Source organism: Felis catus, chromosome E2 (assembly GCF_018350175.1).
Source record: "Felis catus isolate Fca126 chromosome E2, F.catus_Fca126_mat1.0, whole genome shotgun sequence".
NCBI classification, from domain to species: Eukaryota; Metazoa; Chordata; class Mammalia; order Carnivora; family Felidae; genus Felis; species Felis catus.
In genome coordinates, this window is record NC_058382.1 from 9114513 (window position 1) to 9140137 (window position 25625).

Sequence of the window (25625 nt, forward strand, 5' to 3'; positions counted from 1 at the left end):
GACAGTGCCTGCCCTCAGTCCTGGGACACGGGCAGGAAGGTGTCCTCCTCCCTGGCGCTGGATCCTTCTGCAGCTGGCTCGCAGCCTGCTGGGCACTTAGGTAGATAGCAGTACGGTGGGGGTTGGAGTACAGGAGCGAGGAACCACACCCCAGAAGCACACTCACAGACACCAGGGTTCCCAGTGATTTAATCTGGGGTACAATTCTCCCCCGAAACACACACTTTCTCTTGGCATTCAGAGCGACCTTCTCCTTCCCCAGCCCCGAGCTGGACCAGAGGGAGGAGATTCTGGCCCTCAGCCACAGCCTGCTCTGTCATTCACACATCCAAGTTCAGAGCTGACCTCCAAGAGCATCTCCCCTCCCAGTTGCCCCTGGAAGGCCATGCATTCCAGCAGCAAGAGGCGCTGGGAAATCTACAGGACGCTCACCCCCACCCCTAGCCGTCCCCTTCAGTGAAGTGAGGAATCATCCGGTGGAAAGGTCCTTTGAGAATTTCACGTTCCAATGCCCCATTTTTACAGATGGGGAAACTGAGGCGGGGAGCGGGGAGTGATTTGCCCAAAGTCCCACGGTACGTGGTGGCAGAGTTGGGATTTAGAACAAAGCTTCCTGGATCCTTGTAAAGGACTCTATTCCAATTGGCTTAAGCTCAATTTCTAACCCTCTTGTAGGAACCATGGGAAAATATAGATAGATATCTGTATTTATATTATATATATAATACACATATTTATAACGTCTTTAAGAAATAGACACACATCACTAGGTGCAGGATTCCAGAGCACTGTAGACTCATCAGCCTTGGGCCTCTCCTCTCTGCCCAACAAGCAGCCCTGTTATCCACAGGGTCTCGTCTGGGTCCTCCCTTTCTCGGTCAGCCCAGAAATGCTGTCTATCAAATCCCGAGTCCACTTCCTAGAATGGCCAAGTTCTAGGAGCTGACTAGAACTTTCCAGGTTTTAATAATGGACAACTCTGGCTCCCCAGAGCTTTGATTCCCTTTGGCATCAACAGAACCACAAAGAATCATCAAGATTCTCAACTCCATTGGGCAAACTGGAACCAACAAATCTCAGACATCCAGAATCGCCACTCCTTCCTTGACTCTGTGATCAACCTAGAGACACAGAATCCTGATTCCTTTGGACATTCTAGAATGGCACTTAAAAAAAAAAAAAAAAAAAAAAAACAACCTGTGGATCGTTAAGAAGCATTGATTATCTCCTTGGTTTGATGTTCTACAGCAGGGGTCTGGAGTTATCTAATATCAAGGACTCCCAGTCTGTCACGTTAGCCCTTCCAGACCCACAGACACTCTGTTGTTTTGTGCATTCTAGAAACATAACTCTTGAGTTTCCTCAGCATTCTAGGTCAAACCTATTCTAGAACCACCAGCGCTTGCCTCTGCGGTCAATCTAGATTCACAGAATCTTAACTCTTGGGCCTTCTGGAACCACAAGGTCTTCTCTTGACTTGCAGTCAACTTTCTGTCATTGGCTAATCAAGACAGTCTTGAATTCTTGGGGCATTCCGTAACCCTCCCTCCTTAACGTGGTCCAGGAAAAAGTGATTTGCTGCTTGGTTAACTGAGTCTAGAAGCAACAGTCCCTTCAATTTTAAGTCAATCCAGACCTACAAACTCTTCATCTGTTGCTGTCCCTGGAGGAGGCATATACCACTGATTCCTGACCCTGCTCACCAACCAAACCCAGCCATGTAGAGGAATCTAGAACCACCGGTCTTTGCCACTTAGGTGGTCCAGAATTCTGGATCCCTCAGCTCTGGGGAGACTCGGGAATCAGGCTGATAAAGGGGTCTCGAGAGGGAGCATGGAACGCAGAGGAATTAAGATCCAGTATGTCTGGGGTGGGCCCACTAGGCATGGGAGACCTTCACCAGCTAATAATTTACCCAGCAGGCCTGTCGGTCTTGGGAAACACCTGCCCCCATCCCAGGAGAGGACCCTCGCTCTCTCCACCTTGCTATTTCCGGGAAGGGGGTACAAATCGGGAGACACCAGCTGGCATCACGGGGGCAGGGTCAGTGCCAGGGTCGGTGTGAGTACTCGGGGGCTGGCAATGCCATCTTCTGCCTCCGCTCCGTCCTCCTCCTTGGCCTCCTCCTCCTCCTCTTCCTCCTGGCAGCAGCTCAGTGCAAGTTCATTCTCGTAACAAAATGCAGCCAGAGAGCCGGGGAAGCTGGACTTGGGGCTGTGTGAAGCCCGCTCTGCCTGTTCATCCAACTCCTTGGCGCTGCAGACTGGTGTCCCTGGGACCTCGTAAGTGCGGTGGAAATGGCGGTAGTCGACCTCGTACTGGGAGCCACGCTGGAAGAGGACCGGCTCAAAACGATGGCCCCAGAGCAGCTCACCAGGGAGGTAGGAGGAGCGACACTGTGTGGTCATGGCCGTGGCCTCAACCATGCCCTCAAGAATGACCACCAGCTCAAAGTCAGCCCGGGCCAGCTCGGCACGTCCTAGTTCATACAGAGGACTGGCGGAGTCGATCTCGTGCACGATGGTGATGGGAGACACGAGGAAGATTCGATCAGTGCCGCCATCAAAGCCCACGTCCACATCCTGGTGATCCAGGGGAATGTACTCACCCTCCGGGGTCACTCGAGGCTGCAGCGAGAAGAGAGGGGCCAAAGACAGATGGCGGGGAGCGCAGGGATGAGTGGAGACAGAGATGGCGAGATTAAAGGAACGGAGGAAGGGGAGGAGAAACAGGCAGGGGTGGGGGGGAGGGGGGAACATGGACCCAGAGAATAAAGAGAGACGGAGAGAGACTCAAGGGGTTTGGGGATGGAAACCCGAGAGAGAAAAAGAGAGGGGACAGAGGGACAGAATGATATTGGCATAGAGCCACAGGACCAGCCCCCCGAGCAATCTGGGGCTATCTGTCCCGGCAACCCAACTACAAGCCTCTCCATACTAGTGTGTGTGTGTGTGTGTGTGTGTGTGTGTGTGTGTGTGTGTAGGGGCAATGCAGTCCCCAAACCAGGTATTGGTAGTTTCACCCCACCTACCCTGACTGGTTCCATACCCAACCTCCCATGTCAGCACCCCACAGACTTCAGGGAGAGAGAGTATCCCTCCTAGTCCTGAATCGTAGTCTCAAACAATGGAGAAGGAGCCCCCAGAGGCTGCTGGGAGTTGTAGTTCCCACCATCATTCCGTCCTCCCTCTGACTGAAGTCCAACCTTACCCCAGGGTTCTTAAGTGTCTTTACTCGGGCAAGGACAACTACTGCCCTAGAATTTGGGCAGTCTGACCACACTTGTAGAAACAGTAAGACGCCTTCTTCAGGGCACCGGAGGGAGCCGCTACCCCAGGGGCCAAGGGGGGTTGTAGTTGTTGTTTTGGTGATAAGGTGTTTTCCAGCCCTTTACTCCTCTGAGCAGGAGGCTGGGGGCCAGACTGAGCCACTGAGATACGGAATGAAACCTCTCACAAATGCTGCAGGACCCCAGGCCCAGAGACCACGGAGTATTGTGTTCCGTGGCTCTGCAGTCCCTTGGGCCTACACCTGCCACAATCCCACGGGGACCTGGCCTCAACACAGGCTACTCTCGGTACCACTGTGTCGGCTGGTTATTATTAACCTGAACCACGGTTGACGCCACCCACAAAACGCCATCACCTGCTCAGACCGTCCTTTCTGGGCACCTCCCCTGCCCACAGACGCTTCTGGGAATTGTAGTTGAGAGCCTTTACGGCCCAGGTGTGGCTCTCTCAGGTCTAGACACCCCACAACCCCACTGGGGGCCCACCCTCAACCCACGGTGAGCTCTTCGCGTCTCAAGATCTGTTTCCAGTCCAGGTCGCCAGTTAGAACTGGTCACCGACCTCCCTCTGGGGTTTACATCGCCTACAACCGGTCCGGGAAGGAGCCTCAGTCCACAAAGAGGGGGAAGCAGGGTCCCCGCCCGTGAGACTGCTGGGAATTGTATAGTCCACGCGCCCTCCGGGCCCGACGTACGCCCCGCCCCCGAGCTTACGTCTCCCACCATCCGCCCCACCCCCCACCCCCGCGCAGGGCCCCTCCCCCGCGCCCCCGGCCTTGGCCTTCCCACCTGCAGCAGCTGGGCCCGCACGTGGGCCTCGACCAGGTGGCTGCGGCGCAGGTTGCCGACGCGCCACATGAGGCAGAGGCGGCGGTCGCGCAGCGCCACGACGGCGTTCTCGCTGAACACGAGCGTCTCGTTGCGCTTCTTGGGCTTGGCCATCTTGGCCATGACGGCGCCCACGACGAAGGCGTCGAGCACGCAGCCGGCGATGCACTGCAGCACGACGGCGGCCACGGCGGCCGGGCACTCCTCGGTGACGCTGCGCACGCCGTAGCCGATGGACGTCTGCGTCTCCAGCGCGAAGAGGAAGGCGGCCAGGAAGCTGGCCACGTGCGAGAAGCAGGGCGCGGGCGGCGGCGGCGCGGCCAGGTCGCCGTGCAGCGAGGCGATGAGCCAGAAGGCCAGGCCGAAGAGCAGCCAGGAGGCGAGGAAGGAGCAGGAGAAGAGCAGGCACATCCAGCGCCAGCGCACGTCCACGCACGTGGTGAACAGGTCGCTCAGGTAGCGCGCGCCCTGGCCGCCCAGGTTCACGAAGCGCACGTTACAGTGCCCGTCCTTCTTGACGAAGCGCCCGCGGCGCCGCCCCGCCGGCGACGCCACCCACCCGTTGCGGCACAGCCCCGGCCCGGCCTCCTCCTCGTCGCCGGCCCGGCCCTCTCCTGGCTCCAGGGCGCCGCTAAGGCGGCGCAGGGCCCTGGCCAGGCCCATTGGGCGGGGACACCCCCTCCACTTGGCCTAGTAGGGGGCGGGCGCCCCGAACCTGCGGAGAGAGACACGGGAGGCAAGGTCAGGGGCGCCAGGAATGGGTGGGCTCATCGGCCGGGCGTGCTCCCTGCGCCTCGGCGGCCTCATCTGACAGATGGGGGGGGGGGGGGGGCACATCATTCACCCGGAAAGCCAGAACGGGACAGCATCAACGACAATATTAATAGGAGATGCTTGTGGGGCGACCACGGCAACAGAACCGCACGCGTGACGGCGTTCGAGCAAGCGCCCCGATGATTGGCGCAGACGCCTGGACAGTGCTCACCGGACCCCGTGGTGAGCGCTTGAGACGAATCGACATACTTGAGCCTTAGGCCAGTGTGGACGTTACCGTCCCCATTGTATAGATGAGGAAACTGAGGCACAGAACGTTTAACTTGCCCACGGCCACAGCGGAGTGAACCAGGATTTGAGCGTTAGCAAATCCAGAGTCCACAACGTGGTAGCCGCTTCTCAACGTGGAGTCCGCAGGGAGAGATGAGCCCCGGGCTCCGAGGTCACCGATGGTTCCAAACCACGCTCAGAAAGCTGAGGCGGCAAAAGGAAAAACGGTGGATGAACGGAAGTTCCATCAAAATTAAGGGGCGCCTGGGTGGCTCAGTCGGTTGAGCGTCCGACTCTTGGTTTTGGCTCAGGTCATGATCTCGTGGTCTGTGGGTTCGAGCCCCGAGTCGGGCTCTGCGCTGACAGCTCGGAGCCTGGAGCCTGCTTCGGATTCTATCTCCCCCTCTCTCTGAACCTCCCTTGCTCATGCTCTGTCTCTGTCTCAAATTGTGCTTCAAAGGACACTATCGGGACAGTGGAAAGACAAACTGCCATAATTGCAAATCCTATATTTAAGAAATTTGTATTTGGGGCGCCTGGGTGGCGCAGTCGGTTAAGCGTCCGACTTCAGCCAGGTCACGATCTCGCGGTCCGGGAGTTCGAGCCCCGCGTCAGGCTCTGGGCTGATGGCTCGGAGCCTGGAGCCTGTTTCCGATTCTGTGTCTCCCTCTCTCTCTGCCCCTCCCCCGTTCATGCTCTGTCTCTCTCTGTCCCAAAAATAAATAAACGTTGAAAAAAAAAAAATAAAATAAAAAAAAAAGAAATTTGTATTTGAAATATACAAAGACCCGTTACAATTCAATCGTAAAAAGATAATGCGATTTAAAAATAGGCAAAGTATCTGAGTGGACATTTGTCTAAGAAAGATCTACAAAGAGCCAATAAGTTAAGCACAAAAGGCACAAAAAAAGGTGCTCAAGGTCATTAGCCTTCAGGGAAATGCAAACCAAAACCGCAATGAGACACTGTCGCCACCTTCTTGGGAAGATGACAGATACTGGCAAGGTCGTGAAGTGGGCCCCCTCCTACCTACTGGTGAATGGAAAATGGAGTCACTCCTGTGAAACACAGCCTGGCGGTCCCCTAAATGGTTAAACAGTCGTGCCTGGGTGGCTCGGTCCGTTGAGCGTCCGACGTGGGCTCGGGTCATGATCTCGCGGTTCACGAGGTCCAGCCCCACGTCGGACTCTGTGCTGACAGTGCAGAGCCTGGAACCTGCCTCGGGTTCTGTGTCTCCCTCGCTCTCTGCCCCTCCCCCGCTCATGCTCTGTCTCTCTCTGTCTCAAAAATAAACATTAAAAACAAAACAAAACCCGAAGCACGGACACACTTGGGGCACGGATGAACCTCGAAAACATCATGCTAAGTGAAACCAGCCGGGTGCAGGAGACCACGTGTCGCACACTTGCGTTTATATGTCCCGATGGACAAATCTGTACCTTGCAGACTAGTGAGAACTAGGGCTGGGGCGATGGGGATGGGATTGGGGCGTGACGGCCAGAGGCCACGGGTTTTCCTGTTGGGGTGCTGAAGCTATCCTGCATTTGACTGTGGTGATGGTGGCACGACTCCATGAAAACACTAAAGAAACACTGAGTTATTCATTGAACGTGTGCACTGTGTTTTTATCTGAATTCTATTTTTATTTTTCAAATCTTGGTTTTGGGTAATCTCTCCACCCAACGTGGGGCTTGAACTCACGACCTCGAGATTAAGAGTCACACGCCCTACCACCTGAGCTGGGGGGGGGGGGGGGCGTTATCTGGATTGCATTTCAATGAAGCTGTTGCAAACCAAACCAAACCAAACCAAACCAAACCAAACCAAACAACAAACCCACGCTCAGCCCTGACCCTCAGATCTTGGGCAAGTCCTTCTGAGCAGTTTCCTCAACTGTGACATGGGGGAAGTTGGACTTTTTCCAGGTCAGGAAGGGCCTTCTAGTCATCGTAGACCAAGGGCCCAATCCTGGTTCGGTTGCCGACCCACTGTGTGCCCTGGGACCACTGGCTTCCTCTCAGGAGCCTCATCTGTGGAAAGACCCTGGGCTCCCGAGTCAGGCGGTTCTAGGCTGAATCCCGGCTCGGCTCCTTACTGACTCCAGGACTGGGGGGCAGGTCGCATACTTTCCCCAGCCTCCGGTCCCTCATCTGGGAAGTGGCATCTCGGGGGCTCGATAGGGTGAAGGAGAGAGGAGGGAAGGAGCGGGACAGGGACCTGGAGGCCTCGTCACCCCACCCCCAGCAGCTGCGGAGGAGGGACTTCTAGAACCCGTCTGGGCTGGGGGCTAAACACTGTGGTATCGGTACCGGCAGTATTTACCAAGCACCTATGTACTGTGTGCCCCCCGGGCCAGGCTCCGGGAGCCTCATGGGGTTGTCGGAAGGTCAATGTTAAGTTCGACACCACCCTCCCACACCTCACTAAGCTCTGCACCTGCTGTCCATGACCACCTGGACGGCTCTGCCATGTCCAGTGGTTATCATACCCATTCTGCGGAGGTCGGATAGGGCGGACTGGGCCTGGCTGCGTCAGGCATCCATGATGTAGCCCAACCCTGACTCTTTCTCGCTCTCGACAACCCTGGGAGTTGGAGGTCATCCTTCTGAAGAGGGGAAACTGAGGCTAGCCGCTCAAGGGGCCAGGTTTGAAGCCAGGCTCTGACGTTTGCGTTGGTGGCCCTCTCCGGCCCAGAAGTCCCTACTAGGCACTGGTTCCATCAGGGGCCACCGAAGTCAGGGGAGGGGAGGTGGACCCCAGACTGGGTCCTCTCAGACCCAGCCACCCACCTGTGACCACAACCCTGGGGCACGGGAGGCTTTGCTTTTCACAGTGAAGCAAACAGAGGCACTGAGGTCCCTCCTTTGTCTCGGGCCCCTCAGCTGGGGAGTGGAAACCCCGGACTCCCATCCAGGTTTCTCAGCTGCCAAACCCTGAGCGACGGACCACGGACAACCTCAGCAAGGGCACGCCTATTGCCCGAGCACTTACTATGTCCTTGGCCTTGCAGGAGCGCAGGGGATGTCTGCAGCCCGCCCACTGGACTCCACCTGACCCCGCCGCTCACCTCACCTGGACTCTTCTGGAAGCTGGGAAGTCCAAATCATTGCCCCGCTTCACAGGTTTGGGGACTAGGCCCGGGGACCTGGCCAGACCCACGCGGTGCCGAAGGAGGGGTGCCCGTTTGGGTCCGGAGCCTTTCCGAGCCGGGACTCTGCCTCCTAAATCCCACCCTCGGCCCCGTGCGGCAGGGGTGACCGTGCCCGGTTCACAAAGTCGACGGGGGCCTTCACCTGCAGAGGGCCCTGTCTGCACCCAACGTGGCCCAGCTCAGAGGGTGGATGGGACACAAGGCTCAACGTCCCCCCCGCCCACCCCCCATCCCCCAGAGGCAGGACAGGAGGGAAAGGATCCAGAGCCTGTAGTCCCCTCCCCCCACCCTCCCCCTGACCTGCCAGAGCAGCTTAACGTTTCCATATAAAGGAGACGCAGGGCTTAAGGTGTGTTAATTTGGTGTCAAAGTCACTGTCTAATCTGGGGCCAACGAGCTCCGCCCCCCCACCCCAACCTCCCTCCCCCTCAAAAGAGAAGCATTTTCACACTCTGCCCAAGACCCTGGGTGGTCCCCCTCCACCCCAACAGGGTCTGGACAGCAGGCTGGAGGGCAGAGATTGACGGGGCGGGGCGGGGCGGGGTGGGGTGTGTGGGGACAGAGAGCGAACCAAGGCAGAGGCTCAGAGTGGACAAGGAGGGGTGCTGAGAGGGAGCCCAGAAAGAGGGGAAGACAGGCCCCACAGGGGGTACAGGGACCCAGAGAGAGAGGGACAGACACCCAGAGGGAAGGGGACAGAGACAGGGTGGTGGGGGGGGTGCACAGAGACCTGGGGAGCAGGCGGCCAGAGACCTAGAGAGAGGGGACAGAGACACGGTGGGAGGGATAGGCAGACTAGGAGCAGCTGGGCAGGGAAGAGGTCTCAGGAAACGGGGAGCTGGGGAGCCAGGCTCGCGGACAGGGACAGGGCAAGAGAGGGTGGGGGTGAGGGGGAGAAGGCAGAAAGCGGAGATGGGGTCAGAGACGGAGGCGCCGAACTGGGAGTGGGGTGGTGGGGGAGAGGTCGTTCCGGGGCTGGAATCGGTCACCGAGGGTGAGGCAGGACCTTCCCGGGGGAACAGCGAGGACGGGGAACGTGGGGCGGAAGGGCCCGGGCGAGGAGGGGTGGGGAGGCGGGATGGTCTCAGCCCGGGGCCTCCGCGCCGAGGCACGTACCTGGTGGGGCAGCCCACCCCCATGCCCTCCGCCGGGGGATCCTCTGCCAGGGCCGCGGGGAGGCCTCTGTGGGCGCTGAGGGGCAGCGGTGTGTCCTGGGCCCCAGGGGCCTCGTGCCGGGCGCCCGACCTCTGTGGCTACAGGCGGATCAGAGGCCCGGCCGAGGGGGGGCAGGGGGTGGGGCCAGCTCAGAGCCGCAGAGGGGGAGCCAGGGAGGACGGCCAGGCAGGGCGCCTGGGCCGCAGCCCAAGCAGGCTGGAGAGGAGACGCGGTGGCAGACACAGAAGGGGGAGGGGGCGGGGAGACACGGGGAGATGGGGACGCGGATGAGGGACCGGCGGGGGCAGGACAGAGATGAAGGGAGGCTCCTGGAGATGAAGCCTTAAGAAGTTGGGGGGCGCAGGGGAGGGAGCCCCCCAGAGACCCGGACCAAGTTCCACACGGAATCAGACTGGGGGCAGGCAGGTCCGAACGGCACCCGACGGGCTAGGAGACCCGAAGCAGGGATTCCCAGTGGCCTCTCCCAGCGCGGTGGCCTCGGACAGCTGGGTACCAGATTCCCGCCTCCTCCTCCAGCTTCTTCGTAGGGAGGAGCCAGCAGGCTGAGTCTCATTCTGGCCCTTTATTGCCTCAGGAGCCCCTGACCTTCCTTCCTGCATAGCGCCTGCCTTGGATGCGGGAGGGAGGGAGGACCCACACAGTCCCCTGCTGGGACGTCCTGGCCGAACTCTGATGGCAGGAAAACAAAGAGCCAGACCGGATTCTGCTAGAGGAACCCACCCCTCAGATGTGGCCCACCTGTCGTAAAGTGCCTGAGCTCCCCCGGGGGGTGGGGGGGGGGGGGGGGAGACCCGCGGCTGAGACCGGGTCCGCGGCTTACAGCGTCCACAGCAACAGGAGGCCACACCAGGCTCACCTGGGCAACAGGCCAGAGTCCTCCGACAGGTGGGGGACGGAGGGGGTCACAGGGCGAAACCAAGTCTTCCGGTGGGAGGGGTCACCGGTCAAAACCGAGTCTTTTGCCCCAAGGGTCACGGGAGCAAACCAAGTGGTTATTTTGAGAGTCACGGGTCAAAGCACAGCCTCTGGCAAGAGGGGTCACGGGACCAAAGCGAGTCCTCTCCAAGAACAGCGAGTCAAACGGAATCCATCATGGCAGCCAACAGGCCCAACCGGGTCCTTCTCTCGGAGGAGGGCTGGTGCACCGATCCGAACGCGTCCCTTCCAGCGGAACCAACTTCGACCCCAGTCCCCAGGCGAAGGCACGGCGGGCCTCCTCAGACGCTGATGGTGCGGAAGACGGTGAAGCCCGACAGGGCGGTGCTGACCAGGACCCCGGGGCACTGTGGGTGCCAGTGCAGCTCCTTCAGGTCGGTCTCGCCCTGGTGCACGAACAGGAGCTGCTGGGGAAGGTCCGCCAGCGCGGGGTCCGTCTCCGCGTCGCCGGCCTCGGGGTCCCGTTCCACGGCCAGGTCCCACTGCGTGATCTGGTTGTCCGCGCCCGAGGCTGCAAAGACCCCGCTGTCCTGGGGGTGCCACTCGACAGAGGTCACGGGGGCCACGTGCTGCTTGAAGGTGGCCACTGGGGAGCCAGACTACGGGAAGAAGGGAGTCGGGGGCTCTGAGCACCTCGGCCTGACTCCCAGGGCGACCCAGGCCGAGCCCTCACCGCTCTCCCGCTGGAGGGGTGCACCCGGGCTCCTCCCCTGGACTCCCAGATTCCCCGAAAGGGACAGAGGGCAAAGCAGAACCGGTAATAAAGACGTAGTGTCTCAGGGGCTGCCGGGAGCTGTGGTTTCCCCTGCCAAGAACCCCCTCCGAGCTCCGGGTCACAAGATCCCCGGCCTCGGTCCTCCCTGGGCATGCCTCGGTTTCCCTTCCTATAAAAGAGGAGGGTTCTCAAAGCGCTCCCCCTGCTGATTCTACGAAGGCCTTAAAGGGGGCGGAAGCATGGCTCCCAGGCTCCGGAGGCAGCCGACGAAAAGAAAAACAGCACTTGTGCGGTATATGCTAAAGCAAAGGGAATTCTGAATCGGAGAAGTGGTTCCGAAGTCCCAGTGGCCAATCAACTTGGCCACGCACTTTCCTTGGGGGCCGGAGCCCGCTTCTAGAAGCTTCCTCAGGGCTGGCTCTACAGGAGGGGAACAAAGACTCCGTCCTGGTGGTCCCGGGCAGGCACAGCGCCACGCCAAGTGCCGGCTCCGTCCACAGGGAAGCCGGAGACAGTTTCTCCTGCCCAGAACCCCTCTCGGCTCTACGAAGCCAATCCTCGGCTGGGTGGTAATGTCCTATCCGCTCTTGTCCTTTCTGTACCTCAGTTTCCTCCCCCGTAACGATCGATCTGGGCTCCCATTCTCAGTGGATTCCACAGAACCCACTAACAACGAGTCTACAACTCCTCGCAGCTCTGAAGTCCCGAGCCACACGGCCCACCGCGCTGCGCCCCGGGCAGGTAGATGGGAATCGCGGCCTCTGCGGCCACCCGGCCCCTTCTGTCCCCTGTCACCTCTCCAGCCGGCGGAACGAGCGACCCCACGCCAGCCACAGCCTTCCCCCTGGGGCCTGTTTCCTCATCTGCACCCCACCTCGACAGGCCTTCCCGGCTCTGGTGCAGACAACCGTCCGAGGGAAGAAGCCTGCAAATCCCAGCGGCTGCCGGGAGCAGGGGCTCCTCCAGCCCCAGACGTCCAGCTGGGGAGATACCTTGAACTGCCGCAGGTCCCAGATCTTGAGGGCCCCGTCGTCCCCGCCGCTAAGCAGGAAGGGCTCCCGGCGGCTCCAGCTGATGACGTTGACGTCCCCGTCGTGGGCGGTGGCGGTGGTGAGCATGCAGGCCTTGCCGGGGGCGGCCCGGATGTCCCAGATGCGAATGGAGGCGTCAGCTGAGCAGGAGGCGAACACCTGGACAGGGAGGGGTCTGAGTGACCCTGGTGTGCCTGCCACCCCACTCTGGAGACCAGGGGACGCGTGGTGGGCTACCCTTATTTTATTTTCAGAAGTTTGTTTTTGAGAGAGAGGGAGAGACGGAGAGACGGAGAGACGGAGAGGGAGAGAGACAGAGAGAGAGAGAGACAGAGCGCACGCGCATGCGAGTGAGCGAGCAGGGTAGGGGCACGGGGGGGGGTGGGGGGGGGAGACAGAGGATCCGAAGCAGGCTCGGCGCTGACAGCAGCAAGCCCAACATGGGGCTCGAACCCAGGAACCGTGAGATCAGGACCTGAGCCGAAGCCGGACGCTCAGCCGACTGAGCCCCCCCAGGCGCCCCTGCCCTCTTTTTCTGTGTTCTGCCCCTGCCCCATTAGGATCTAGCCCCAGTCCCCCCCTCTTACAAGACCCAGGAGTCAGACCCCCAGCCCGCCCTCACCGTGTCCTCAGTCGGGGACCACTGAAGGTCCTCCACAGAGCGCGTGTGGCCCACGAATGGCCGCTGGTCCACGTGCCAGGAGCCGCCGTCCACAGGCGTCCAGAGGTGGATGTTCTTCTGACAGTCACCAGTCAGCAGGCGCCCTGAAGACAGGAGTCAGGAAACCGGCTGGCCCCGCGCCCCCTCTTCTCCCGACAGTCTCAGCACCCACCCCTTCCTACAGACCCCCCGCCCTCCCACCCCTGCCCCACCCAGGGCCGATTCCCTGCTCCCCGGGGACACCCACCAGACACACGGGGGGACCAGTCCAGCGCAAAGCCCTCTCCCATGTGGCCAGCGAAGGCAAAGATGGGCTTCACCCGGGCCTGCTCGTCCCGGAGAAAGGTCGCCAGGGCCTGTGGGTCATGTACCACCTGCAGCAGCCGCCGCAGTGCAAACACCTCCACCTGGCCCTTCTCTGACCACACAGCGGCCACCGGCTCGTCGCCCAGCCAGGACACCTGTGGGGGGCGGGGGGGGGGGGGAAGGAGAAGGGAAAGGGAGGCAGGAGGGACGGGAGGCTCAGGGTGGTGGTGACCACAGCTCCTGGCACCCCTGAGAAACGGACCTGTGGGTCCTCAGGACCCCCGTCCTCCCACAGCTGGGAGCCTGGCTCCCAGAAACCTTTGCAGGGAAGAAAACAACAACCTGCAGGACCGGCCTGGTCCCTGGGACAACTGCCCACACTGGGCAGCAGTGATGGTAGGCCGCAAACTCCTTCCAGAGGCCCCAGCAACCCCTGAAACGGTGTTCAGGGTACCCCGTTTTTTTTTTTGTTGTTTTTGTTTTTTGAGAGAGAGAAAGAGCGTAAGCAGGGGAGAGGGGCAGAGGGAGGGAGAGAATCCCACGACCCTGGGATCATGACCTGAGCCGAAATCAAGAGTTGGGATGCTCTACCGACTGAGCCACCCGGGCGCCCCAGACTACCAGTCTTTGTAACTTGCTAAATGTCGGTGGGTCCCAGGCCTCAGTCCTTGGGTCTCTTTGCCTCTGTCTGCTCGCCAGGAGATCCCGTCCAGCCTCAAGGTTTCCAGTAGCCCCAAGCCCTGACCTCTCTGGACTCCAGACTCCTATCGACACCGACCGTTCAAACTTCACACGGCCAAAGCCAAGCTCCTAATCGCTGTCTACAAGCTCCTCCCCCCGGGGCTCCCCATCTCAGGCCCCGAACCGTAGGACTCACTGACTTGTCCTCACGGCCACCCCGTGCTAGCTACACTCCAAACCCACATCACTTCCAAGCCCTTCTCACTACCTCTACTGTCGTCACTCCTGGCTACTCCTGTCATCCTTCCCCCTGCGTGATGGCCTCCCCGTGGGACTACACTTCTGCCCTTGCCTCCGTGTGGTCTATTCTCCACACAGCACTCAGGGGGATCTCTGTAAAACACAAGTCAGATCCCAACTGTCCTCCGCTCTAAACCCTCCCGTGGCTCCCAATTTCTCCCCAAGTAAAGCCAAGTCCTTACCCTAACAGGTAAGGCCTACAAGCCCTCCCCAACCCATCACCTCCTCTGTGTCAACCCCCTACATGCTGTCACTCTCCCTCTCGTCCATTTGCTCTAGCAGTTGCACTGGTCTCCCCGATTTCCCTCGCAATTCCTCAAACGTGCCACATTTGCCCCAGGGCCTTTGCACCTGTGTTTCCTCTGCCTACAAACCCTTTCGCGACAGAGATCTTTGGTTCACTCCCTCACTTCCTGTGAGTCTCTATTCAAATGGCACCTTATCACAAATACTTCCCTGACCCTGACCGCACTATTTAAAACAGCAAACCCACTCTAGAAACGTCCTAGTTCCCTTACCTTGCTTTTCCTCTTCTCTATGAGGACGCACTGCACATTTACTTAGTTTCTTCTTGTTCCCTTCCCCCGCTAGCATTACGTTTCATGAAGCCAGAGAACTTTCGCTCCGTGAAATCCCCAGGGCATAGAACAATGCCTAAAACGTGGTAATGATATAATGGGGACCCACAGCAAGGGCTGTGGGCCAAGCACTGCCCTGAGTGCCGTTCATGCATCGTCTCGTGTAATTCACAGAGAAGCGCGATCGCAAGGTGCTAGAACTCAGCAGCACGAAAGCGGCCCCACAGCCCAGGACATTTCCTGAGCAATAACACAAAACATGTGTCACACTACACCCAGGTGCTGTCTCTGGGCACCTGAAATAACCGTGCGCTGTTCCATTTTACCCTCACGTCAACTCCATCAGGCCAGCTTCTTCGCCATTTTACAGAAGAGGAAAGAACATAAAAACTCGCCCCGCGTTGCTTCTAGCACATAGCGACCATAACGACGCTAAGACGTACACGAGCCAATGCATATAAAGGTACATGCCAGATACTTTCCTAAAAGCTGGAAGGCATGGACAAGGGGGTTGGGGTTGGAGGTCAGACAATGTAGAGCAGGCTCCTGGGTCTGTATCTACCCGGACTCGGTTGATGCCGCCATAGTGGGGCACCATAGCCAGCTCCAGCTGAGGCTTCCGCTCCTCTTCCTCCTCTTCATCTTCCTCCTCCTCCTCCTCATCGCTGCCCTCCGATGGCGGGGGTTTTGTCCCATGCAGATTATGCATCCGAAGCATCATCAGTCTGGGGGAAAGCGTGGGGTGGGTGAGGCACGGGATGCCAGGATACTCAGAGAGAAGGGGGAAGAGAAGCCGGAAACCTCGATTTCTAGGTCCTGGGGAAGAGGGAGCTGGGGGTTCAGACTCCTGGTCCTAGGAACACCTCAGATTTCACTCACCTGTTGCTCTGGGCGCTCTCCGCCTGGGTCCCAGCGCACAGGTAAAGTGTAAGAGGAAGCTCTGTCCGGCTGTCTCCCAGATGATCCCGGACTATGTCGAAGCTAAGACAGGGGGCGCCTCGGGATAAAAAGAGAGGTCGCAAAATTAGAACGGGACAGAGATCTCAGCCCCCCCCCCTCGCGTGTGAAGTTTTCATCCGTCTTAGAGCCCAGTCTTCTCTCTCCGAGTGCCTCGTAAGTTAAAGACTCCGGACCAGACCCGCTCGGGAGTCAGGATTCCAGTCCCCTTCCTCCTCAGGACCCAGGAGTCCTGGTGCCCGGCCCTACCAGTCTGCGCTCGGTGGTACAGCACGTAAGCCTCCTCGTCCATGACCAGCTCCTCTCCTTCGCGGAGCGGCGGTCCCCGCCCGGGCAAGTAGACCTGGGCCGGGCCTTCGGTCCTTGCGTCGCTGGACTCGGCCTCCATGGGTTCCCCGGTCCCACACGTGCGCCGCCTGCCCTTGCGCGCCGCCATCTTCGAAGCCTCTCACCGCCGGCGCGCAGGGAGGACGTCACTTCCGGGTTGCGGTTTCCTTCTTCTGAGAGCCGCTCGGCTGCACGGTTGCCTTGGAAACCTCCGAGCTCACCAATCAGAGAGGGCGGCGGGGAGAGGGTGAAGGAGAACTAAGGGAAACGAGTCCTAGCCTAGCGACCGAGGCTTGCGGATTCGGAGAAAGTACACCCTTCGCGTGACTTTGCGGCGCTTTTCTGCGGAGCGGCGGCAAGGCCTCCTGGGAGTTGTAGTTCTGTACGAAGCCAGTTTTCTGCATCTACTGGAGGAGTCCTGAGCCCCGACTCCATCTTCCACCTTGGACTCCCATTGCTTCCTTTCCGCTATATTATTCATGTATGCAAATAAGAGTTCTCACTGGCAAGAAGACTGGGCTCTTGCTCCCTGAGGACCCATAAAGCCGGGTTCCTCTCCCCTCCTTGTTATGATGGCTTTAATTCACTTCAAACTGCTTTAGTGTAGACAGGATGATATTATGTGTAAGTCAGTCGGTTGAATCTACCCTCTTGGGGCAGTCAATTGCCTAACCAGGCGTTCACATTGCAGCTATGGTCAGCGAGCACTTAATCAGAAAGTCAGCCCTCTGGAGACCGCCGTTACAAGCGCTTTGGCTCTCTTTATCCCTCATCGGCAATGAAATGTTAGAAATAGATTCTCATTGGTGAGATTCACGGCATTCGAGATAGGTGGATTGGCTGGGATATACTAGACTCCTCGCTTGCAAGAACAGGATATTAAGAATCAAGCAAGAGGCCTTGTCTGTGGCCATAGGAGTGGGACCCTAGACTTAATCCTAAAGTGTTTTGATCCTGGATCTTTCTGGAGTTCTCTGTCCCGCCTTCTCTCTGGGTCTCTGTCCTCCCTCGCACCATCTCAGTCTTCTTCTTAGGATCTATTCTCACAGCCCCTTTCTGGGTCTTTGTCTCCCATCTCCTTCCAGGGTCTGTGTTCTGAATACAATTTTCTTTTCCGCCCTCTCTTCCTCTGTGGGACTTTTCTCGGTTTCTGTTTCCTCCAGGGAAGTTTGAGGGGGGCTGAGACAAACACGGAGCTCACACTTGGACTGAGGAGGCATAAAAACATGGTTTATTCCAAACACTGCAATGTGTAACAGGAGAGTAGGAGGGGAGGTTGGTGGTGGGTGTGGATTCCCAGACCGTCTCCTCCACAACCCAGCTCCAGACCCGGCTGGAGATCTAGGAAAAGGAGGCTTGGGGGGGGGGGGGGGGGGAGGGGAGGGGGTGTCTGCTGGGTTTTCGTTGGGAGGGTCACAGATAAGGGCTGGAGTTGGAGAGGATGTGGTTGGTGGCACGTGGGGCTGGTAGGGAGGTGCGACAGGGTGGGAGGGTTTGGCCCGATGTTTGTTGGGATCAAAGCTAGGACAGGGGGAGGCGGGGCTTCCGTTGGGAGTGTCCGAGGTCAAAATTGGGAAAAGCGACCTAGGGTGGGGAAAGGAGGAGGGTGTGTCACGGTATGACGTCAAGGGTCACAGTCTGGTCGGGGCACAGTCTGGGATTCGGGTCACAGTTTGGGGTCAGGGGTCACAGTCTGGGGTCGGATGACCATTTTTAGGGGTCGGAAGTCACAGTCTGGGGTCAGGGGTTTCTGTGTGGCGGGGCCAAGGTCTGGGGTCACAGTTTGGCGAACGCGTCTCACAGTTTTGAGTCCCAATGGATGAAAGGTTAAAAACGGGCTTCCCCGGAGGCGTGGCCGGGGCCGGGGAGCTGCACAGTGATGTGGGGGCCACGGCCCCGGGCGTGGGGGTGGGGCGCGGGCGCGGCGTGTCCCCACCCCCTCCCCCACCTCCCGCCCCATCTGGTGACGTTAAAAAGCCCTTGTCGGGTTTAAAAACAAAACAAAACAAAAACAAACCTCCAGTGGGCTCCGAGACCCCCACCCCCTCCCTTTCAGGCTGGGTGAGATTTGGGGGAGGGGGGGCCAAATCCCTTCCGGCTCTTGGTGCCCCCAAAGCGACGGGGCGCAGGACGCTGCTCCAGGCGGGGTCCGGCCAGGTCCAACTTTTCCTTCCCAACCCACGCGGGTCCTGTCTGTTGCGCATGCCCCCTCGGGCCGTGGCCTGCGCTGACCGAGGGGGCGCCGGGGGCCCCCTGGGCCGCGTCATACCTCGGACTCGAGGCTGGAGAAGTGCGCCGAGCCCCTGCGGGTACCCAGGTCCCCGCCCCGGTGTCTCCGGTGGGGCGCGGCGGGCAGCGGCGGCCCCCAGTGCGCGGCGTGCGGGCAGCGGCGCGCGTGGCGGGAGGGCCCGGTGAGCCTGCGCGCGGGGGCGGCGCGGGGACACGAGCTGAGGTCCTCGAGCGAGCGCGAGGTGGGCGCCGGCGGCGGGAGGTCCCAGCCCCCCGCGGCGCGCCGGTGCCGGTGGTGGTGCGGGGCGGCGGCGGGCGCGCGGTGCGAGGCCCGCGGGCGGTGAGGGTGCGGCCGCGGACACCCGCAGCGGGCCCGGCGCCGGGGCGGGGGTCCGGCGGCCCAGGGCGGGGGCGGCGGCGCCCACCAGCCGCCGTCCAGGCCGTCGTGCGAGCAGCTCAGATGGCGCGGCGGCGGCAGCAGCTCCAGGCTGGTGCAGTGACGGCAGTGCCAGGCGGCTGGACCGCTGCGCGGGGGCAGGTAGTCCCAGCTGCCGGCGCGCCAGCCCCCGAGCTTGTCGACCGACCAGTAGCGGCCGGGCGGCGGCCCGAGGCGCTCGGCGTACGGGTAGGGGAAGTCGGCGAACCACCAGGGCTCCGGGCCGCCCAGCGACGCGCCGCCCAGGCTCTCCGAGTCCTCCGAGTCCGACGGCGACGGCTCGAGGTCCAGGTAGGGGCAGGGGGGCGGCGCGGCGCGGCACGGGGGTGGCGCGGCCTGGGCCCCGCCGCCCGCGCCCCCCGCGCCGCCCGCGCCGCCCGCGCCGGGCCCCAGCAGGGGCTGGCTCTCGGGGTCGGAGCGCGGCCAGCGCGCGGGCGCCGGCGGGCTCTCGTCCTCGTAGGCCAGGCGGCACAGCGGCGGCCCGACGGCGGCGGCGGCGGCGGCGGCGGCGGCGGAGGCAGGGGGCGCGGGCGGCGACGGGAAGCCGGGGAAGGCGCCGGAGGGGGGCTCGGCCGGCTCCTTGTCGCGCACGATGGCGAAGTAGGAGGGCGGCGGCTTCTGCGGGGGCTGCGCGGCCGGCGGGGACAGCGGGCGCCCCGCCGCGCCCCGGGGCGCCGCGCGCGCCTCGCCCACGCCCAGGCCCTGCGGCTCGATGGGGCCGTAGTAGCGGTGGAAGCCGTCGGCCAGGCCCGCGCCCCCCGGAGGCCCGGCACCTTTGGCGCGGCGCCAGCGGTCCACCGCCGCGCGCTCGCGGGGCACGAAAGGCGCCGGGCCGGGCGCGGGCCGCGCCGCCGGGTACGCGGGGCTGGGCAGCGGCTGCGGCGGCGGCGGGGGCTTGGCCGGCGGCGGGGCGGCCTCCGCGCTGCAGCAGCTGTACATGCCCTGCGGGGGGCCGTGAGAGAAGCAGGGTCAGCGAGTGGGGGGCGGGGGGGCGGGGAGATGCCCGGGACCGCCCGCCTCCCCCCCAGCCCTCCCGCCCGGCCGGGACCTCGACCCAGGTGTCTCCCACTGCGAGGCATCCCTGCCTGCCTCCCCGCAGCCCGGCCTGCCTCTGTCCCCGCGTACCCTGGAGAAGGCCAGCAGGAAGTCCATGCGGTGGGTGGGCCCCAGGCAATGCCGCAGGCGCCAGTACACCAGGTGCTCCCAGGCGAAGACCAGCAGGGAGAGGCCCATGGCCACCAGGAGCATGTAGAAGACCCCCGCCATGTTGTCGATGTCCAGCTTACTGCTCATCACCTCGATTTTGTCGTTGTGGCAGATCCCGGAGAGCCACAGCCGCTCCAGCATCTCGATCTCATCTGGAGAAAGGGGGCAGGGGGCATGGGTCAACTTCCAGGGGCACCCTCCTCGGACCCTCTTCTCTGATACAGGAGTCTAGGCGCCCGGCCCTCTCCTCCCTTAGACCCTGGTGTCCTGATCCTCATCCCCTCCTGCGCCGGAGACCCAGGGCTCTGGCCCCCAACCACACCCCCACCTCCACCCCCACGCCCCACCCCCGAGGCATCCCTGTGCACAGCCGCACCGTCCCCCAGGAACTGCAACAGAGCCAGGTCGATCGGGCGCTTCCAGCGGGAGCCCTTGTGCAGGGCGATGCCGTAGCCCGTCGTGGCAAAGACCTTGCCCGAGCCGATGGTGACCAGCTTGCAGCCTTCATCCTTGCGGGCCATGTAGTTGAGCACAGCCGCATCATAGATGAAGGCGTCCAGCTTCCTGGGGAGGGGGTGGGGGCAGGGGGCATGAAAGGCAGGGTCAGTCCCACCCAGATGCTCTCACGGCCCTCCCGGAACCCCCTCTCACCCCTAATAGCCTCCAACTGCCCCACATCCCGACTGGTGGTGAACTCCAGAGCAAGCCACCGCACCTCTCGGTGCCTCCGTTTGGAGCTGCAAAGTGGGGACAACATCAATACCTCCCTTCCACGGTTGCCGCAAAGGTAAGTTGATGGCTTGGTGCAAAGAAAGTGCTGGAGAACGTTATGTTCAGCCTTCACCGCAGCCCTCCAGAGAAGGTTCTGGATACTCCTCCATTCTACAGAGGGCTGAGGCTCAGACAGGGGACTCCTGCAAATCATAATAACGCTAACGATCGCTTGTATCGTGCCGGGCGCCGTGCCATCGGCGGTAATAACACGTTCAAGGCTCTCAGCGCTCCTGCGAGGTGGAAACTTATCTCCATTACTCAGATGGGAACCGCAGGCCCAGACGCGCACCTTACTTACTCGGCGTGCCTCCTCCCGCTAGGCCCCCAGTTTCTAAACCTTGAGACGAAGACAAGCAGGGAGAGAGAATATCCCCCTCACGGATGAATACACGATGGCGCACGCGCCCCGCGTCCCCTCCGTCGCAACTGCCGCCCTCCGCGTACTTCTGTGATTATCCGATGAACCCCAGCCTCTCCTCGGAGACTGCGAGCCCCAGCTGGGACACATTCCAAGCTGTGACTCAGCACAGTTCCTGGCACACCCCCAGGGGCTGTAAATATTTGTGGATCGCATGGATGAGTGGATAAAGAAGTCCACGCTGTGTCACTATTCGATGAAACAAGATCTAGGCCTATGATCTGACATCAAGATGCCCAGGGCATATCCGCGAAGAAGAAAAGAAAAAAAAGAGTCGTAGAGGCCCATATCGAGCATAACTCCATGTTAATTTTTTAAAATTTATTTTAGAGAGAGAGAGAGTGCACGCGGGGGAGAGGGCCAGAGGGAGAGAGAGAGAATCTTAAGCAGGCTCTGTGCTCCGCGCCGAGCTGGACTCGGGGCTCGATCCCACGACCCTGGGATCACGACCTGAACTGAAATCAAGAGCCTTGACGCTCAGCCGACTGAGCCACCCCGGGTGCCCTTCCATATTAATTTATTATTTAAAATAAATGTTTGAAATGTTGATTTATTTTGAGAGAGCGAGCGAGCCAGCGAGCGTGGGAGGAGCAGAGAGAAAGGGAAAGAGAGAGAATCCCAAGCAGGCTCCGCGCTGTCAGCACGGAGCCCGTCGCGGGGGCCCGGACCCCTGAACCACAAGATCACGGCCTGAACCGAAACCAAGAGTCTGATGCTTAACCAGCTAAGTCAAATCTCCGGTAAAGCCCTCTCTACATCCTCACACACGAGCACATCAATGCCTTGTGTACCTGCCTCTGTACGTGCAGAGAAATGAAAGAAAAGGGCAGAATTAGTCCGCAGACCCCAAGTGGAGAGACGGACAGCAGATCCCCTCCCGCCCCCCCAAACAGATTCCAGCCAAAGCAAACACTTGGGGGAGGGGGGAGGCAAAGAATTTGAAGCTCTGGAGACGAGCAGAAATCTGGGGGAGGGCAGTCAAGATCCCACGATTGGAAAATGGGGTTTTATATGGATTCTAACAGGCAGGGAGATCCCAGCTGACATCTGGAAACTTTATATTTATATATATATGTTGTGATATATATATATATCACAACTGCCTTGTAGGCAAACTGTAATTTCCCTGTAGGTTTCTCTTTGTTTAGGAAAATGCCCTTGGGGGCGAAAGGTGAATCGCCTGCCTGTCTAAGTAGAAAGAACTGTAGGTTTCCAGAGTCAGGCTGAAGAGGGGGGATGGAGGGAGGGGCTTGAGGACTAGGGTAAAATGTAAGGAAGGTCTCCAGGGGTCCTTGCGGGGAGGAAGGGGGAGGTGGGGGAGGAGGTGGGGGAGAGACCTGGGAGGCATTGTGGACAGAGTCAAAAACCAAGGCTTCCAATGGCAGGGAGGTGTGAGAGGCTTTCAGGAAGAGAGGATCTAAGAGCCTTCACTTTTAATCCTTTGCTTAGTCTTTTTAAGTTTATTTATTTATTTAGAGAGAGAGAGAGAGAGCGCGCAGGGGAGGGGCAGAGAGAGAGAGAGAGAGAGAGAGAGAGAGAGAGAATCCCAAGCAGTCTCCACACATCAGTGCGGAGCCCCACTCGGGGCTTGAACTCACAAAACGCAAGATCATGACCTGAGCTGAAGTCGGACGCGCAACCAACTGAGCCACCCAGGTGCCCCGCTCAGTCTTTTTTAAATTTTATTTTAATGTGTATTCATTTGTGAGAGAGGGCATTGGGGAGCCCTGCATCTCTTTGCTTTCCTGTTTATTCCTGCCCCCCATCGCCAGAGGGATCTTGACATTTGAGTCACAGCTTCCGTGCCTTCTCAGCTCACTAGCCTCCGCTGTCTCCTCACTTCACTCAGTAACCGGGGGTCTCCTCGCATTACAAGAACCTATGGCAGCAGACAGGAAGTTCCTGGGCCACTCCAGCACACTCCTGCCTCAGGATCTTTGCACTGGCTGTTCCCTCTGCTGCAACAGTCTTCTCCCAGATAGCCGCCTGGCTCCACCCCTCACTTCCTTCAAGTGTTGGCTCAAAAGACACCTGTCTGAGCACCTTCTTAAATACTGCAACCCGTAGCCTCCTCCCTAGGTCTCCGAAATTCACGCCCCCGGCAGTATTTTTGTCCACAGCACGCATCCCCTTGTAACTATAATATGTTCTTGGTTATTAAGTTTATGGTTCGCCCTCTTCCCACTGGGCTTGAAATTCCGTGAAGGAACAGATCTTGTCCGTCTGGTTCACCGCCGTAGCCACAGGGTCTGGAACAGCACCCGGCATACAACAGGTGCTTAACAGAGTGGCTGAATGAATGAATTCGGGCTGGTGGTTAATAATGTATATGTGTGCATAGACACATAGTTTAATTGATAGGGAGGGAATGAAAAATAATGCTTACTGTATGGAAAGGGGACATGAGGTTTCCTTTTTTTTGCCCCCCCACCCCCCCCCCCCAATGCGGGTGAGGAATTGAACATCCTTCACAGAATGGGCTTCCAGAACTGGCTTCGAGGAGAAGCTGTGTTTCTTGTTTTATTTATTTTTTTAAGTTTATTTATTTATTTAGAGGGGAGAGGGGCACAGAGAGGGAGGGAGAGAATCCCAAGCAGGCTCTGTGCCAGGTGGGGCTCGAACCCATGAGCCCTGAGATCGTGACCTGAGCCAAGATCACGAGTCGGACGCCCAAATGACCGAGCCACCCGGTGCCCCTTTTATATTTCTTTTTAAGGGGTGCATTTCCTTTCTCTTCTTGTGAGCCCCTGTGCCCTCTGTGGTAGGGTGGGCCCACGTTTGTGAGCCAGCCAAAACCATGTGAGGCCGCCAATTCCCTTGTACCTCTCTGTAGGGATGGAATTTTCTAGTGCTGTCCATGGTGGTAGCTGCTAGCCAGGTAGGGCTATTTGAATTTAAATTGGAATTAAAGTTTAAAAATTTGTTTCCGGGGCACCCGGTAGCTTAGTTGGTTGAGCGTCCGACTTCGGCTCAGGTCAGGCTCTCACGGTCTGTGGGTTCGAACCCCGCGTCGGGCTCTGTGCTGACAGCTCAGAGCCTGAAGCCCGTTTCAGATTCTGTGTCTCCCTTTCTCTCTTCCCCTCCCCCACTCAAGCTCTGTCTGTCTCTTTCTCTCTCTCTCTCAAAAATAAATAAACGTTAAAATAAAGAAAGAAAGAAAAAGGAAAAGAAAAATTCAGTTCCTTAGTTACACCAACCACATTTCAAACGATCGCAAATTGGTGGCTACCACACTGGACTGCAAAAGTCGAGAACATTTCCCTCTCTCTCTCTCTCTCTTTATTTATTTAAAAAATTTTTTCATATTTATTTATTTTTGAGAGAGGGAGACACAGAGCCCGACACGGGGCCCGAACCCATGAACCTCGAGATCATGACCTGAGCAGAAGTCGGATGCGCAACTGACCGAGCCACCCAGGCGCCCTTATTTATTTATTTATTTATTTATTTATTTATTTATTTATTTATTTATTTATGTGGGGGGGAGGGGCGGAGACAGAGGGAGAGAGAATCCCAAGCAGGCCCCTTGCTGTCAGTGAAGAGCCCCACGCAGGGCTTGCTCTCACGAACTGTGAGATCACGACCTCAGCCGAAGTCAAGAGTTGGATGCTCAACTGCTGAGCCCCCCAGGCGCCCCGTAGAACATGTCTACCGTCGCAGAGAGGGCTATTGGAGACCGATGCTCTAGGAACACGTATGTGTCTGTCTCCCAGACTAGAGTAGAAGGACCAAGAGAGCACGGTGAAAGAACGTAATAGATACTTATTGGAGGGGCACCTGGGTGGCTCCATCGGTGAGGCATCCGACTTTGATTTTTAGCTCAGGTCATGGTCTCCGGGTTCGCGAGATCGAGCCCCATGTCCTGACAGCGTGGAGCCTGCTTGGGATTCTCTCTCTGCCCCTCCCCTGCTGTCTCCCTCTCTCAAAATAAAAATAAATAACCTTAAATAAATAAATAAATAAATAAATAAATAAATAAATAAATAAAATCCTTACTGGATGAATGGATGAATGTCTTTTTTTTTTAAGATTTATTTTTAATGTTTTATTTTATTTTTGGGACAGAGAGAGACAGAGCATGAACGGGGGAGGGGCAGAGAGAGAGGGAGACACAGAATCGGAAACAGGCTCCAGGCTCCGAGCCATCAGCCCAGAGCCTGACGCGGGGCTCGAACTCCCGGAGCGCGAGATCGTGACCTGGCTGAAGTCGGACGCTTAACCGACTGCGCCACCCAGGCGCCCCTGGATGAATGTCTTTTAACTTTCATATCATTAGGGGTTATTTTTTAAGGGAGATGATAATTCAGTGTTTGTTTTCCTTGTTTCTCTCCATGTATATGATACATATACATGTGCATACATACATACGACCACTCTAAGAAAAAAAAAAATACTGACATTGGGAATTCCCCAACAAAAGTGGTCCAGGCAGATCACCTACAGTGATGTTCATAGCCAAAAACCCCACTCGTGTAATCACAAGCCCTCCGCTTCCAGAGTTTTGGACTTCCCTCCAAAATATGAACAGACAAAACCAAAACAAAACAAAAACACACGTATGACCAGACTTCTAGGGATTACT

At 58.9% G+C, this 25625-nt stretch overlaps 3 protein-coding genes across 5 annotated transcripts in view; all 3 read right to left on the reverse strand.

Annotated features, from left to right (window-relative positions):
* Positions 1–162: 162 nt before the first annotated feature.
* Positions 163–9889, reverse strand: KCNJ14 (potassium inwardly rectifying channel subfamily J member 14). Its single transcript, XM_003997721.6, has 3 exons — positions 9429–9889; positions 4079–4832; positions 163–2627 (listed from the first exon to the last, which is right to left on the reverse strand). Exons 2-3 carry the CDS (start codon positions 4778–4780, stop codon positions 2031–2033), a joined length of 1299 nt encoding a protein of 432 aa, XP_003997770.3. The 5' UTR covers positions 4781–4832; positions 9429–9889; the 3' UTR covers positions 163–2030.
* Positions 9890–10035: 146 nt separating this feature from the next.
* On the reverse strand, positions 10036–16374 carry GRWD1 (glutamate rich WD repeat containing 1). Its single transcript, XM_003997698.6, has 7 exons — positions 15903–16374; positions 15576–15693; positions 15259–15421; positions 13079–13292; positions 12793–12935; positions 12132–12329; positions 10036–11023 (listed from the first exon to the last, which is right to left on the reverse strand). The coding sequence occupies exons 1-7, from the start codon at positions 16087–16089 to the stop codon at positions 10706–10708; spliced, it is 1341 nt and encodes a 446-aa protein (XP_003997747.1). The 5' UTR covers positions 16090–16374; the 3' UTR covers positions 10036–10705.
* A 1728-nt stretch (positions 16375–18102) lies between these two features.
* The window catches only part of GRIN2D (glutamate ionotropic receptor NMDA type subunit 2D), a 38331-nt gene continuing 30808 nt past the window's right edge, over positions 18103–25625 (reverse strand). For all 3 annotated transcript variants that reach the window (XM_023245297.2, XM_045046494.1, XM_023245298.2), the window contains 3 exons: positions 20228–20415; positions 19771–20003; positions 18103–19587 (listed from right to left, as the gene is read on the reverse strand). In XM_023245297.2, the coding sequence (XP_023101065.2) occupies positions 18244–19587; positions 19771–20003; positions 20228–20415 (1765 nt within the window). In that variant the 3' untranslated portion in view covers positions 18103–18243. The remainder of the gene's footprint in view (positions 19588–19770; positions 20004–20227; positions 20416–25625) is intronic.